Consider the following 16,482-nt stretch of genomic DNA (forward strand, 5'->3'; position numbering starts at 1 on the left):
GTATAACTATATTGGTAACCCCCCCACTGAATCATGAAAAGGCTTAAGCATGCCTACTATTAACTATCAAGAGAACTCACAGGAAAAAAGGCAACAAATAACACAAAAATAGTAAATCTTCAGTTTATACCTCCCTAGGTCCCAAAGAATCTGACCAGGAAAGAGGAATTAATTGAAAAACTGTTTTTATTTACTCCATCATCCACAGAACAACTTGCCTGTACCACAAAGAAATTCTTAAGAGCCACAGCCCCTTATTAATAATATCATGGTCTGTTTTCCCACTGGAGCTGTGCTACTTGCATTCCTTCTCACTGGAAAAATATTTATATATTTTAAACTGCTTAACTGCAGCAGCTAAATAGAACACAGAAAAGTAGAAAATGTAATGAACCAGGCATCCACATGCCATAGCTTTGGGGAATTACTAGGAACATACCTATCTTTGATGCAAACACACAGACTAGACACTTGGAAAAAAAATAAACTTTAACATAAAATTACAAGGAAAAAAGAGTGAGTGAACTGAACAATATCCACTTCAGCTTCTCATTAAAAATCCCCTGTTTCTTCCATCTCATCCATTGTTTTAAGCCTCGTGGTTTGGACTCCTGGGGGCAGCCTGCATGAAGTGGTGTTTTGGACATTCCTCAGCACCATGTTCTAAGAAATCATTCTTGTCCAAGTGCTAAAATTCTCCACATTTTTAGCACTGTTCAGGAAGCACTAAAATACATGCCTTGCCTTGTTTTTCAAAGCAACTGACTGAACACAACACTCTACCCACTACCCCCAGTACTTTTACAGATTCCATTAAGGCCTCAGGAAAATAACTTCTGTTTGTAAAAAACTCTCCCTTAAAGTCTTGTGCAGGGAGGTATGGCTTGGTTTTCCTTCCCACTACTACTCCACTCAGTCCAGCATTTTCTAAAAAATGCTTTCATTCTACTTCTCTGTGTTTTGCTCAATCTGACATCGAGTTGAGGAGAAAAAAATGAAAGTACAGAAACAACCCCAGCTACTTGTCTGAGTTTCAAATTCTCTGAGATAACCTCCATATTCCTCCTCATCTTCACAGACTTATCAGCAAAACACAAGCTGTGCTCACAGTGCAATGGCTTCTACTCTTTTATGGTTTTGCACATGCAAAAATCTACACTTCCAGGTTTGCAGTAGAATGTAGATGCTGCCAATGTCACGGCTCACATGAAAAGTAGAGTAAGCTGAAGAGGCAGCCTGACCTCCTTCACAAGGCATCACGTTACTTTCTTGTCTCCCTCTTCATGAAGAGACCTTAAGACTTCAGGGAGAGACAGGTTAACAGCTCAGGTGGGTGCCCTTTCAGAACTCGGGCACTGATACAGTCAGATGCTGGAGTCGCAGAGAGAACTCGTGCAGAAAGAGAAGAGCAGCAGCTGAAGCCTAGAAAGCTTCAACAGGCACTAAAGGAATTTGACAATGTACGTGAACTACAGAGGTGATGAACTCCATCTATCAGTCATGGCAGCTGAAAAATGAACTTAAAGCCTATGCATCATAGAAGCCTTGCTCCATACTAGCTGACAGAAACAAACAAAATAGCCTTTTGAAGACATCAGTAAAATAAAGCAAAATGTTAATGGAAGGGTCCAGATTTGAAACTGCAAACATCAACAGGATGTACAATATTCAAATTTAGATACTACAAGTTTGGAGAAAAAAGAACATGCATGCCACTGCTACTCAGTGCAATTTCTGTGAACATTTCTGCAAGATTACTGCAAGTTTTTACGATTATCTAGGGGTGGACAGGAGAAAGCAATAGTAAAACCAAATTAATTCATGGAGTTGGAGCGTGGAATTCAAAGGATGCAAGTATGCTAAACAAAACTCAATTATTGAAGACCTCAACCAAAGGCCACTGAATTCCATCAACAGAAGCTTTTCCTTCTAGTAAATTCTAGGTTATGCCTATTAACACAGAGAGTTGTAAGCTGTGAAGAAGTAAGGACAAAACACTGGCTGGGACTAACCAAATTATTCTGATACTCACCTCTGTGCCTTAGATTAGGCACTTTTAGAGGGAGAGAGAAAAAGAAAGTCACTGAAAAGGGAACCTGACTTTTAATGAACACTCTCCTGTTTCTTTGGAAATGGGGGAAGGTCCAGTATCCCTCTCTTACATCGTAAATTTGTACATTCTCTTTCCCTCTATTTGTGCTCTCTGCAGTCTACTCTGCAGGCCACATGCTCTGTTTCATCGACCCAAGAGAAATTTCAAGAACCAATATGAAAAATTATTCAAGAATCTAAGACAGTTCTTTCCTCTCCTTTAGCCAGTTGAATTAAGTGCTTATTACCAGCAAGTAAGGTTGTAGCAAACAAAGAAGAGATTTACAATTCCATCCCATTTTATTCTTCACTCAGTACTAATATTCATAAACTCCACTATTTCATACTTATGTATGAAACTCAATGTTTTCCTTAAGAAAATGGCATATAGTCCCTTCAGAATATTTCTATTTATAATATCTTCAAAATACATTTTTACAGGGCTTTTAAAAATAAAGAACAAAATCAGCAAAACAGAGAGGGAAAGAAAAAAAAAAGCCCTGTATCTTCCAATTACATAAAATACAGGAAAAACAAATCAGAAAGTGAATGTACTAAGTTTTGTGAAGAAATCCATCTCCCCAGAAATGCTTTCCCAAGTTTTTCGATAAGGAATTACAATATAACAGTTGCATTTTAAATTAAAATAAAGCAGTTAACATACTTTTCAAACAAATGTCTTCCAACTTCAGCATCTACTGCACTCAGTGGATCATCCAAAAGATAGATGTCTGCATCCTGATACACGGCTCTAAAAGGTTCAAAGAAATGTCAGTATCACAAAGCCTTACATTAGTTCACTTTAGTCACTGGAGTCTGACAGTTTACAAATTTTAGAAGCAGCAAAAAGCACTAGCCTGGCCAGGTTTACACGGGCCTTCTGTCCCCCACTCAGAGTAGCTCCACGATCTCCTATCACTGTTAGGTCACCATTTGCCAATAATTCCAAGTCCTGTGAACGTGAAAGAACAGATAAAAACTTTTTTTTTTTTTTTTTAATCATTTTAACTTCAAAGACTGACAAAGCTGTTTTAACATAACGCTCCTTATTTGAGAAATATTAACACAACACATTAAAACATAAGGCTTCATGCTAAATGTAATATCTGCAGTTACTTTATGATGCTATACTTTCAGCAAAAGGTAATTGAGAAAGCAGAAAAACCTAAAGTTCACCTTTTCTACAGCCCTACCAGAGGAAGGTGCACTACTATCCTTACTCTAACAAAGAATATTTACTGGTGATTCAGAAAATCAAATTAAATACTAAAAAGTCTGACAGTAAATTTATTAGTTTTTATTAGAACAAAATTGGCTGTCACAAAAAATAAAAACTGAACTAACTATTATTGGTAAATTATCTTGCCAATGTCCCTAAAAACGGCACTGTTTTTATTCTTACTGCAATGTATTCAGGAAAAATAACTACAACGTTCATCACACAGATTTGGTTTATTTGGGACCTCAGGACTGTGGATAAGACAACAAAATTCTACAGTGTTCCATGTCATATTATTGTATTTGCTATTCGGGAAACACAGAAGTTTTACATTAAGCTACAAAATATATTCTGAAAGCTTATTCACAGCTTTTATAAGACACATAAATTTGCAAGAAAACCATGAAAGCAAATCTGCCATCATGAATGAAGTGGGGATTTTTTTTTAAGACTGTTTGCTGTCTTTTAAAGTCATTAAAACCTTGAGTAGACAATCAGCATGACTGAATATCAGCAGGAGATACTAAAACTCTATCTGCCAAACGTTAAAATCTTGCAAAAAACGTTCATTACAGTAACCATCTGCTTTTCACCTGTGTTGCTGCTGACAGAAATATCATAACATGCTGCACAAAACCTTTTTAGCTGCCAAGCAAAATGTCTGTTTCTTGACAAATCTGGCTTAATCCTCTTCTATATCTCATGTCACAAACTCCTTTGCACACAAACCTTTCAAATATATTTTTTCATGAAACTACTTGGGTTCAGCAAGTTCTCCAGTACAAAGCCCTAAGGTTCTTTTTGATAGCTGTTGGCAACGCATAATACACAGCAAACACAACTTTTATTTCAAAGGAAAGCATATAGGATACTTGCAAAACGGAAGTCACAAGGAGTGGTAGCTTGATCATTTGTGTTTTGCCCCTTATTGCATTTGCACACACACATACTAAAATACCAGTGAAAAGGGCTAAAATGTAATTATGAAACGAAATAATAGGGAACAGCTTTTCCCAAATTTGTCAGTGCTCCATGCATGCTATACTTCCCTCTAGTGGAAGTTTTGGGACTTAGAAGAGGATGCCTTACACAAGGATGGCAAAAAATAATTACACATTTCTGAAGAGCAACAGGAGTTATTTCACATGCTACTTATAATGATCAATTCCATATACTGTACATTGCAGCAAGTACCACAGGTCTGAAAGAACACTAAAATAAAAATAACGATCAAGGAAAGAAATTACACAAAGAGAGAGCCTTACCTTTTTAAGAGCACAGACTTTTAAAACATTTTCATATTTTTCTTTCTCATATTCTTTGTCAAACAGTATATTACTTCTTACAGTGCCAGAAAACACCCAAGGCTGCTGTGAAACATAGGCAATTCTTCCAGTAACGTTAATCAAACCTTTGTCTTTAGGCAGTTCACCAAGCACGGCACTTAAGAGTGAAGACTGGAAAAGATTTAAAAAGAAATAAAGTAAAAATTAAAAAGTTTGGTTGCATTAAAGACATCAGAGAGAATGAACAGTGTTTACTGGCATGATGGCCCATCTCACCTTGTGTCTCAAACTACTGCTAACAGTAGAAAAGCACCAGTACCCTTCTCATGCAGTCTTGAAGCAACACGCAAAATACTGTTTAGCTCCACATCACCACCTCCCCACCCAGAAGGACACTGGCCTATCTTGAATGCCAGTATCCTCATGTGGAATGTGTGATTATATACATAAAGGAACTGTATGTTTTCAGGTTTCTAGTTTTCACATTTAAGAGAATCAAAAGCCTCACGAAATGGTGTAAATATTAAGACTTACTTTTCCAGCTCCTACAGGACCAATCACAGCCAATAACTCCCCTCGTCTGACAGTAAATGAAACCTGTTGAAGTGCTGGGGTTTCTAAACTCTGGGGATTTGAGAAAAAAGTCAGGATTTCTCAGTAATGAAATATAAACCATCAAAATAAATATTCAGAAACAGCAAACAATGTGCATACATCACTATAAACTACCAATCCATATGCCCACCATATTTTCAGGCATATGGCTTTTGCCTCTTCAGTAACTCCCAAGCACTTTTGAAAGACCCTCATCCTTCACCACGAACATGCAACACAGCTAAAACAGCATTCAAGGAATAAGGAGGCCAAAGGCAGCAGAAGCAGGGCTTCCTCAGAGCCCACATATCTGGGTTGCAGCCTCAGAAACACAAACTCTGTGCTGGCCACCGCACCGGCATTCCCAGCCCCAGCACGACACGCTCAGTGACTCCGAGCACACAGACAAATGGAGGGCTGAGGCTCTCAGAGCCTCAGGAAAGCCAGGGCTGTGTTTGCTCTGGTCAAGGCTCTATCCAAAGCAAAACCAGAAAAATGCCGTTTTCATTTTACACAACTTCATCTGGCTATTCATTCATACTACCCCTAGGACTGTCTGTTTAACATTCCTTTCTAATACACCTGTCCTTTACGTTATGGATGAGCTTATTTGCAAACATATTTTGCACTTCTTCTATCAAGGTTGCAAAAATGCCTACTTGTGGAAAGAAAGGATGCTCACGTCTTTAACAGCTAGGCTAAACAGCAATTTCTAAGGACCTGGTGCAGCACCCCCTCATTAAAGCAAAACACCTTTGTAACAGAATCTGCCTTCACACGCATCTTTGCCCGCACTAAGCTTGACTGACACTGAAACACAAATAATATAGAGGCATTAAAAAACCCCAAGAAGTACTTCAATTAAAGGACCAAACAAAAACCCAGCCTTAAGCTCCAAAAACAGACGAGCAAGGTTAAGAATACCTTAAAATCTCCGTCCACCTTTTGAAGTTCAAGCGGCTGAAAAGGCCACCACCCTAACTCCACACAAAAGACGACACAAGACAAAAAAAGTTCTGGGACTGCAAAAGGAGGAAGCCTGCAATTCACCCCAAATTATTTGGAAGAGACAGAAATCCAGTATCCACCCACATCTACGATGGTTGGGATAGCACATACGTGCTCAGTCGTGCCAGAAGAAATCCCTGGCAGGCATCCCCGCTGCCACAGCTCTCTCTGCAGGGTCCACAGGAGAGCCTCAGGCAGAGAGAAGCTGAACTCAGGCTCCTTCTGCAGCTCGGCTGAAACACTTTGGCTGCAAATTACAGCTTTCCACAAGGTGGCAGCAGGGACTTTTTTCCTTTTCTCTGCACAACCCCACCGCCCGCCCCAAACCAGCATCTGACCCCGAAATTGATTCCTCTGTCCAGAGTAGACAGCTCAGGTGCTCACCTAGGGCTAAGGACAGGAGAACTCTACAAATTTATGGCAGCCAAAGATTTTATTTTTTTAATACAGAGTTTGTAGGAAGAGAAAAAATCTCTTACTAAATCAATGTCTATATGGAAAAAATAAAGCTTTCAGACACACAGGCCCTTCTTCAGAACTCCTGAGGTTGTGCTTCTGTATTCACAGAAGTGCACAGACATTTCCACCCACATCAAAAAATTTTAAAAACTACAACGTAAGAGCCAAAAAAATTACAGACAGATTTTTAAAGGTTTTTTAAACTATTACTGCCATACTATATATTCAAGCAGTACTGGAAGTTACAGAGCCTATACGAAAGTAGTAATTCAAGCAAGCAGCACAACCACATGCACCTAAAGGGGCATGATGTTTTTACAAAATAGCATTCCTTATAATTAAAGACTATTTGTCCTGAATTCAACACACCTATTTTTAGGAATTAGAGCACAGAGCAATACTGCAGCTAAGTTCACCAGGCAGCTCACTAGCACAAATGTCCCAGCTCTCCTGTGCCCTGTCAGCTTGCTGTGTCTCTAAGTTTCTTCCTTCTGCCTAACCTTGCATGTGTCATTCATCGGACTCAGCTATCAGGAAACCAATCTCATTAACAGTGATTCATTTTCTATTGCTTTATCCCTCCGAATTGCTTCACCACAAGGTCATACAAACCGGCATTAACAACCTGCGTAAGTGAGGCAACAGACAGAATGCAAGGACAAGAGGACACAAGAATGATCCCTTCAGGGGCAGAAACTCCTTAGGTGAGCTTGGGCAGACCTTACACTTCTTACAGACAAGAAAATGAAATAGTCTGCCCACCCAAGGGACACAGAGATCATATATTGCATAGAAGTATTATACTACTTAGGTTTCTCATGTAAGGACTAAAATTACAAGCGATAAATTTGGCCTCTGTTAAAATGCTGAGATTTTAAATCTGAAGTTGCTCAGTTGAGCAGACAGACTGTTCTGTAAATTCAAGGAACATCTGTAAAAAGCTGTACTGAAGAATCCCTAGTTCCATGCTGGTATCAGACTAGCCTGTGGTACTCAAGATAATACTTGCCAAAGTAAAGAGTGTGACCAGGAATTAATTGGCTTTGTTTATCTTTTGAGAAACTGTAGTACAACATGTTAGGCTGTTTTCCTAAAAGTGTAGCTAATAATCCCTTTTTTACTTCAAGTAATTTTGAATTCATGGGTTGCTTCTCGGTTGGTTTTTTTATTATCACTTTTGGCACACAATCTCTAAAAAATAATAAAAAATATATCATCCCACTGTAGAGTGTCTGTACAGACATCCAAAGTGTCTTGAGAAACCTAGTCAGGGAAGCAAGCTAAGCCTGCTACTTGTCAAAGGATAACATATTTATATTATTCCTTTTATAACTTGCCTCAATCAGAACTTAACACCTTTTTCAGTGAGCAAGTCTACAAAATTATTTTGTGTCATTTTAAGAGTACATAATAGAAACTTTCTGAGCAGATCTTAACAGTTCTGAGAGAACTGTTCCTCTCCCAGGCAAACTGCAATTAAATATCAAAATGAAACTTACATTAACAAGTTTAGTGGATGGTTTGTCAGTTTGGGCTTTGGGGTTTTTTTTAACAGAAAAGAAACCAGTAATTCCAGTCATGCTACCCTGCTTTATGCAATATAAACAACTAATGGAAAAAAAAAAAGTCTTTTATGGGCACCTTATGCAACCATTTCCTATAAATTGTTATACCAAAACAAAAGTACCAAAAGTACCGAAGTCAGTTTGAGAAGAAAACAAAGATTAAGCAATACACTACATTTTGCATTACAGTGCATTCACAATCAAGTCTTTTAGATCAATTAATTCTAAAAACTTGGTCAATGCCTCAGAAACCTTGATGCCACAGAGAAGTCTGACAAAGTAAAGCAGAATAAAATAACAATTTCCTTTTGCAGCTGAGTAGCTGCAAGTAGGTAGATCCTCACATACTTTTCACACCTGATCTTCCTTGGGACACAGCAGAGATAGGGGAACAGGGTTTAGAAAGGGAAATATGTGATGTCTTATTTGCATTACATTTATATGAAAAAGTCATTTTTAGAGCTTCCAGCACTTGTAATGGAGACTGACATCTCTCTTGTGTGAGGATACTGGCAGGTTGCAATAGAACCTACAGCTGATCACAAATTGTTGCTTATCATAGAAATTAAAGTTTTAAAACAGAAACAGTCAACCTTTGCCTTCCTTACATAAAACAGATATATAATAAATTTATCACATTTATTGTCCCTTTCTCTAGCGATTTTGGTGAGTTTGGTTCATTTTAAGCAGAAAAAATGTGCAGCTGAACAGTCTCAAAATACAGAGCAACAAATATGTGCTGACTCATCTCTAAAGCTTTCAAATCTGTTGTGAGAAGTATTATATTGTACTTGTTCTAGACTAATGGACTGATCAAGGATTTAGTTCACAGAAAAAAACCCCACACGATAAGGCTCCCCTTGCTATGCTGTCTGTCCTTAATTCCAATTTAAGTACCTCAGCCACAATACCGTGCTGTTAATAGAGATATTTTCCCCAAGAAACACAAAGTTTTTCATTTAGTATACTATCAAGAAACAGCTGCTTTTAAGATGCACTTGATATTGTTTTCAGTACTATTCTACAGAGTTAGCTTAACACACTGAAAGGATTCTCAAAACTCAAAGGACAGAATGCAAAATATCAGCACACTACACATACACACGCTGCATTTTAGACTTCAAATGCCAACAGCACCAATATATGTAACATGTAAGGAAATTTACCTTATCCCAATAGCAAGTCAAATCTTGAACATGAAGAATGATATTTTCATTATTGCCTTGCAGTTGTGGCTTGAAGTGTGAGACCTCATCAAGCATCAGAAAGTTCTGCAAGAAAAGAAAAGCAGAGGATATTGCCTAAAGTGAGACTGAGACAGGAAAGGAACCCAAACACATTTTTTGAAAGCAGCATACAGAACATTAACTATGGAGTTGGAAAAAACAATCACGAACTGATAAAAGAATTACATCTCCAAAACAATGCACAACTAGCTAGCTCTCCCTCCCGAAAAACCTCCAGAAGTGCAGATTTAATAGGGAAGGGCTCTAATAATCACCTGCTCAATAAAGAATTCCAGAAAGAAATGGATCTTAAGAACCAGTCCTGTCTTTTCCTTGAATCACTAACAACTTTTAAAATTGTTTAACTCCCTCTTTCCATATAGAAGAGGTTAAATCCTTACAGCAACACCTTCCCATTCCACTGCTTTGATGGCAAAGGTTTATGTTATTCCATTGGAAGAATAATGAGGACACAGTAAGCAGCTGTCCACTGTCTCTATTAAGCATTCTTCAAGTGACCAATAGAAGGCAGAACATACCTGAATGTTTCCTCATTTTAAAATCCAGGATATTAACAAAAAAAGAAACCTGCTTACATCTGCATAACTGCCTCATTGCACTTTCACTACTCCATTTCTATTCTACATTACATCCCAGCCAGCAAACTTTTCCTTCACTTTGCATAAGCATGCACTTTGTACCACAGCCACACTTCTACCACACCCTGCCTGATGCTACACTATAAATAGCCCAAACACACTTATAAAGGAAAGGGGCTATTTCCACAGAAAACTTTCAAGGCTAACACCTACCAAAGTAATACGACAAAACCCAAAACATTCTTTTGTCCTTTGACTCACAGAGTTTAAGGACCTTAAACAGGCAGCAGCAGACAGTATTTTGGGAAGAGATGTAAAGTCTTGATCGTAGAAGCCAAGACTAGTTAACAAGTACTTAGGTAAGAGTTTGCAGATGTGAGATAGAGAGCAGGAACTAAGAGGAAGCAGGAGAAGGACATCAGGAGTCATGGGAGGGCAGGGAGATTACTCCTAGGCTTTTACAGGCACAGAGGTACATCTCAGACTCCAGCTGGTGGGCATTGTTACAGAGTGCAGTGAGAAGCCAAGCATTTTAACACAGCAGTCCACCCTGTACAACACACTCTTGTTCTGTTAGCACCAGATATCAGCACTTCCAATGCCCATTCTTACTGAATTTGAGTCTTCACTCCAGCACTGAAAGCAGCTACAAGGCAGAAGTTGGGGCTCACACCTTTCCTCCATGGATGACAGGGTACTGCAGTGTGAAATACAAATCCTATAGCTCCCATCTGCCTGCCTTGTTCTTCAAATCCCAATCCCAGCATGTCTGCATATCTGTACACAAGTTCCTCTTACTTCAGAGATGTCTACAGCACCTCTTTGCCATGCCACTCTTCTACATCTCAGCCTACCCTACAGCGCATGTCATCATTTTGCACCTGCATACGCAGCAACACGTTCAGTTCCCAAAACACATTATTCCATTGCAAATCCCAAAGTGCAAACCCACAGCAAGGCTGCATTTGTCAGTGCCATTAAAACAAAGCAGAGTGAGAGAAGGAATGCACAGCCCCTCCCAGGCAGTAAGGCTACCTTGATTCGTCGGATGCTGATCACGGACTCGGACACCCTCTCCACAGCTGATGGGAAGAACAGGGTCACCGTGAGCCTCACTGCCCCGTACAGGGACACTGCCACAAACACCTTGCTCGCAGAGATCACGTTGCCAAGCAGTACATAGGCCAAGAAAGTCATGAACACCGTTATTTTGCTTGCCACAAAGAATGAGGCTAAGTTCAGTCCTCGAAGGTAGGAGCTTTTCATAACCATGGCAATCTCCTTCCTAAAAATGCAAAACATAAACGAATCACATCAATCTCTCCCATTACTGCTACCCTCAAAAATAGGATGAGGGAAACCCCTCTCTCAGGATTTTACTTCAATATCCTTCCTCCTCCCCTTGCACCCCCCCAACTCATATGCAAACAACTCTGAAGAAAACACGTTATATGGTAAATAACAAAACAAAACCAAAACCAAACTAAAACCACAAAAAAACAATCCAAAACAAACCAAAAACACCAAGCAGAATTTAAGAGGCTTGGAAATTCAGAGGAGGAATTTATCATATTTAGTATCTCAATAACTACAGCAAACAATTATTTTCAGAGTCAGAAAACTAACATACTATTTTTTCTTCTATAGTCAAACTTGTATTTTAATTCAGATTCTAATCTGCTTCAAATATTTTTAGGCTGCATGAAATAGCAAAGAGGAAAAAAAACCTGTATAAAGGCCAAGCACCTACAAACTCCTTATCCTTCCACTATCAAAATCCAGTACAGTTCAGACACAAAACTCATGACAAGACCAACACATACTCTGCAGTCAAAAAAACATCCAGAAGATCAAGAGGCCCAAGTATCTGCCATTATTCAGCTCCTCAAGCTGTATCACAGGGTTTAGACTACTTCCTTTCATCTCAGTCTAAATCCTTCCCAATTTGGACCCTGCTCTTGACTTCTTTTGCTCTAGGAATTCTGGTTCATAAATTAAGAAAATACTGATCCATAAGGCCAATTGTTCTACCACTCATTGCCCAAGCTAAATAATGACTGAAGTACTGCACAGACACATAAGCCTCCCTCCAGCAACTGAAAAGCTGCTGATGCATTTTTTTTCTCAATTTTCATTTCAGTTAAATTGCAGCTTCCACTTCTAAATGACTCAGCAAGTCCAATCCTCAAAATGTTACTGCATTATCATCTACTAACACATGGATGCTATCACGCTTACCTCCTTATTAATATAACCATTTTTCTTTATCAAGAGAGCCGCAACAACTTACTCCTTCCCCAAATATTCTACTTTTTGTCTACTTAATATTAGCAAATACAAAATAACAAAACAATTCCTTATTTCTCTTTCCACATATTCTGGCAATTCTTAGGGAAAATCTTAATAATTTTGATTGCCTTCCACTTGAAACTATACATTAAGATTAGAAACTCAAGTTGTGATTATACAATTTGAAGCAAATTAAGTAACCACTTAATAAAGAAAAGTATGCAGGATGCACTACTGGAAAACTAGTTAAACAACTTTCCCACTATACTTGCCAAATTGGCTGAACTGACAGACTTTTAAAGAGTTTCAAAGACTAATTTTTTTCAGCTTAAGGGTTCACAATCTCTGATCTCCCCCAGAGTACAGAGAAGGAACATTTGTATGTAAACTATTTGAATTGGGTCTAATTCAATTACTTCTACAACCCTGGATGAAACTCTTTTCCCACCCTTTAATAATCCTTAATAATCCTCTCATCATCTGTGGATAACTGGCAAATTTTTGTGCTACTCTCCATAAATACCGGATAAATTACAGCCTACCTGCAGGCCGCATATAATATATTACACTATCTTGAGGCACAAACTCACATAAAAGAAAACTAATACAGACAGACACAAGAAAAAAGAGCAGTGGAAGGGGGTTCAGATGGCATCTCTACCCACTGTCAAGGGCCAATGTGGAAATACTGGACAAAGAAGCAGCTGGGTAAATTTAAGACTTTTACAGTTTTCCACAACACAGTTCAAGAAAGGAAAGAGGGCTCAAGATGTGTTCTGGAAGATCTTATTTCTTCCCATTAAAAAGGAGAGCCTCTAATCCTAATGAGGTGTTGTGCTTGGAAATCTAAAATTTAGTGATGTGAATACACCCACTGAGGAGGCTTTCAATAAAGAAATATCCTCTCTGGCTCCCTGCAAGACAGAAAAGCTTCCCATCAGTCACGAACATTCAATCAGCACAGAATCCTATAATCCAACAGAGGAAACAATTATGTGCATGGGAAGAAACATCTCAGGGAACATTTTCAAGTTTGCACATGGATGTAAAGGGAAAAAAAATTCTTCTAAGAAAAGGATTTCCAAAACAAAACATTTAAAATGAAAAAGTCAGATAATCTGCAGCAGGGTAACAACCTTCTATCCATATTTTGGAGAGGGACATGACATGAAAACCAGTTTATAAGAAATACGCACTCAAACTCTTACAGTTAACCTTTAGCAATGAATGCTGTTACAATGTCAAGTAAAAGGGCAAATACTGACTGGAAGTCAAATTTATTAATATGTTTTAATCTGATTCAAAGAACCTCTGAAATGAAATGTCTTAGGATGCCAAACTCAGCTGGCCTTGCCAGTTGAATAACAAGGGAATTTCAGATCTGCTGTCTTTCTCCCTTCTACCTTTCCCAGGTGGCTTGAGTAATAAAATGCATAAAAGGAGGATGAAATTGCTGCATTACAACTGCTACCTCTTACTAGTTGTTCATTTTGAACACATCAGTTAGAGGAAGCATATAAAAGCCTGAATTATTGAAGGATGTTTAAGTTTTTTATTCCCTTAGAATGTATCTTCATTCCTCCACTCTTGCTATATAAAATTTAAAAAAAAAAAAAAAAAAAAAAAAAAAAAAAAGCTCAAAAAGTGCAAGTCAACTGCATTTTAAAGGACAAAATACAGCACTTATTCACATGTAAAAAATGGATAATGACACTGGTCATAAAGCAAGCTGTATCTTTCCACGATTACCTTCTTAAACCATTCACAAGTTCTGCAAATGATTTTTCCCAAGCGTACATCTTTATTATCTTCATACCACTTATCACTTCATTCATGGTCCTAATCCTGACATCTGTTAAGGCAGCTGTCTTGCTTCTGCAAAGAGGACAAAGGAAAAAGTCTTAGATTCTCTAAAGAAGACAATTTATGATCACAGAACATATTTATGAAGTTTTTGCTTTTATTTGTAAAGACGATTCACAACTGGATTTGTGAAATGTAAACTGTAATTGCATTAAAGGGTTTTCCTAAAGACCAGTATCTTAAAGCTGACACACAGCAGACTAGGTAAGTTTGTAATCCAGGTTCTCAGGGAACTGAGAGCTGATTCAATGTTCAGAACTGTATGTCAGTTTCTGCAAACATGCAGTATTCCTTACAGAACGTATCTGTTGCTTATTGCATTTAGAACTAAACAAAAATCAGAAAATTACTTTAAAAAGAGGATTTCAAAATGCCAAAACAACCACCCTTGTCATAAGGTCCTTTTGATGCTGTTAAAGAAGCTGGCCTAATTTGTGACCTTTTAGGATTAACTGTAGTTGAAGCAGAGATTACTTAGTTTATGAGCTATAATTCGTTAGATAATCTAGATATGGTTTCTTTAAAAAAAAATACTATTTAAGCATTAATTGTAGTTAACACTGATTTAAATACATCTATTTTAGTTCCACACTATGTTTGCACTGATGGAAAAAATGGAAAATATATACAATTAAATAATAAAGGCAGAGTTTTAATTAGGAAAAGAGCATTGAAAGTAAGAAGCCACATAACAAATGCATAAATAATGCCAATAGATCCTATTATAATTCTGAATTCATTCATGTAGACAAGCACTTTGCACATGGAAAGCTATGGTAGACCTTATTTTGATAAAACATACCTTTACCTGCTAAATTACTTATTTTTGCATATACCAATGAAAGTTAAGATTCAGAGATCATTAAAAGAAATTTCAAATCTTTTTAGAAGGGGTGACTAGGCTTTCTCAGTTTAACCTGTCCCCTGCAAGATTTCTCTGATACACTGGAGGAAATCACCATAATTAATGAATGCAACCTGAAAGAATTTCAAGCACCTACTCGTCATTTTAAAAAAACTTCTCGGCACCAGCATTCCATAAATGTTACGATGGCTGAAGCAGGGTATTAAAAAATATTTATCTAAGGGAACTGACAAAAGGCATTTAGAAAGCCGGCCCCAGTGCTATCACGGATTCGTAATAGCACTGAGGAAAATAACAGAGCCTAAACCAACCACACCGACACGGAAGGAGATTATCTTTGCTACTTCATCTTTTCTTTCTCAAAAACAAACAGTAACAGAAAAACAATTCCTTAAAGAATGTAATAGCTCCTCACTTCTTCCCCATACACATACCGCCACTGAAAAGGCAAAATTAGCATGTGATGCTCATGTCTCTGCAGCAGCAAACAATTCTCACCTACAATCCTGAAAGTCACCAAACTTCCATGCTTGATCTCCACATAATAGAAAGTTGGAGATGGTAGAAAATAATGAAGTTAACAGAGGTTTCTTTTCTTAAACTGGAATGAATCAAAAAAGGCTGTAGTTCTCATAAACAAATTTTTCAGTTTTCCTGCCAAAATGTCATTATAGTAACCACTGTGTTTCAAATTGCTTTAAACTGCTCAAAAGGTTGGAGGAGTGGTCTTTTTAGATTTTTTTTTAAGTTACACTTCCCTCCCTTGCCATAAGCATATTTTGTATGACTTTCTGTAAGCCTTTCTGGCTTTATACCAGAAGCCATAGGCTCAGTGATATTGTACAATGGCTTCAAGTATACAGACATCCAGTGCACTGATGGTAAATTACTGCAGAGAAAGACATGTCCCTGGTTTAAAAATATTCAGTTCAGAATACAAACAGGTCAGTCCAATACATGCTCACACAGCACGTCAAGAGTGCAATAAGAAAGGACCTGAAAATTTTTTGTCTGAGAAGACCCCTCTATGATACTAAAAATCATTCTAAATTAAGCAAGTTACAAATTTCCCTTTTGCTTTGACAGGGCATATTTGGTGGGTATTAATTATGTCTGACACAGCAGTTAGACACAGTTTTTATCTTCAAGAAAAAGGACTTTAAATAACAATACTATAGTTGCATGACTGAGCAGTGAAAGCGTTGAGCTCTTGTGAATAAATTACATATAAAATGGTCTTCAGTCCAATAATTGAACTGTTTCTCCAATAATATATTAGTTCATATGTATTTTGCAAAACTTCTCATACTTGTGCAAGTAAAACCAATCCTGCAGAATACAGCAGATGCCATTCCTCAGGATACCAAATGCATATCTGCAAACTCCCAGAGCACTGAGGCTGCATCATGGACTGGTGT

General features: G+C 37.9%; 1 protein-coding gene across 1 annotated transcript in view; it reads right to left on the reverse strand.

Moving 5' to 3' along the window:
• ABCC4 (ATP binding cassette subfamily C member 4 (PEL blood group)) overlaps positions 1–16,482 on the reverse strand; it is a 142,565-nt gene that overhangs the window by 102,844 nt on the left and 23,239 nt on the right. The window contains exons 7-13 of the mRNA XM_066176356.1: positions 14,086–14,211; positions 11,083–11,332; positions 9,389–9,493; positions 5,131–5,220; positions 4,576–4,767; positions 2,949–3,043; positions 2,756–2,842 (exon numbers count right to left, since the gene is read on the reverse strand). Coding sequence (XP_066032453.1) covers positions 2,756–2,842; positions 2,949–3,043; positions 4,576–4,767; positions 5,131–5,220; positions 9,389–9,493; positions 11,083–11,332; positions 14,086–14,211 — 945 coding nt within the window. The remainder of the gene's footprint in view (positions 1–2,755; positions 2,843–2,948; positions 3,044–4,575; positions 4,768–5,130; positions 5,221–9,388; positions 9,494–11,082; positions 11,333–14,085; positions 14,212–16,482) is intronic.

This window comes from Chamaea fasciata, unplaced genomic scaffold (genome assembly GCF_029207755.1).
Source record: "Chamaea fasciata isolate MVZ Bird 193981 ecotype frontalis unplaced genomic scaffold, bChaFas1.0.hap1 SCAF_2, whole genome shotgun sequence".
NCBI classification, from domain to species: domain Eukaryota; kingdom Metazoa; phylum Chordata; class Aves; order Passeriformes; family Sylviidae; genus Chamaea; species Chamaea fasciata.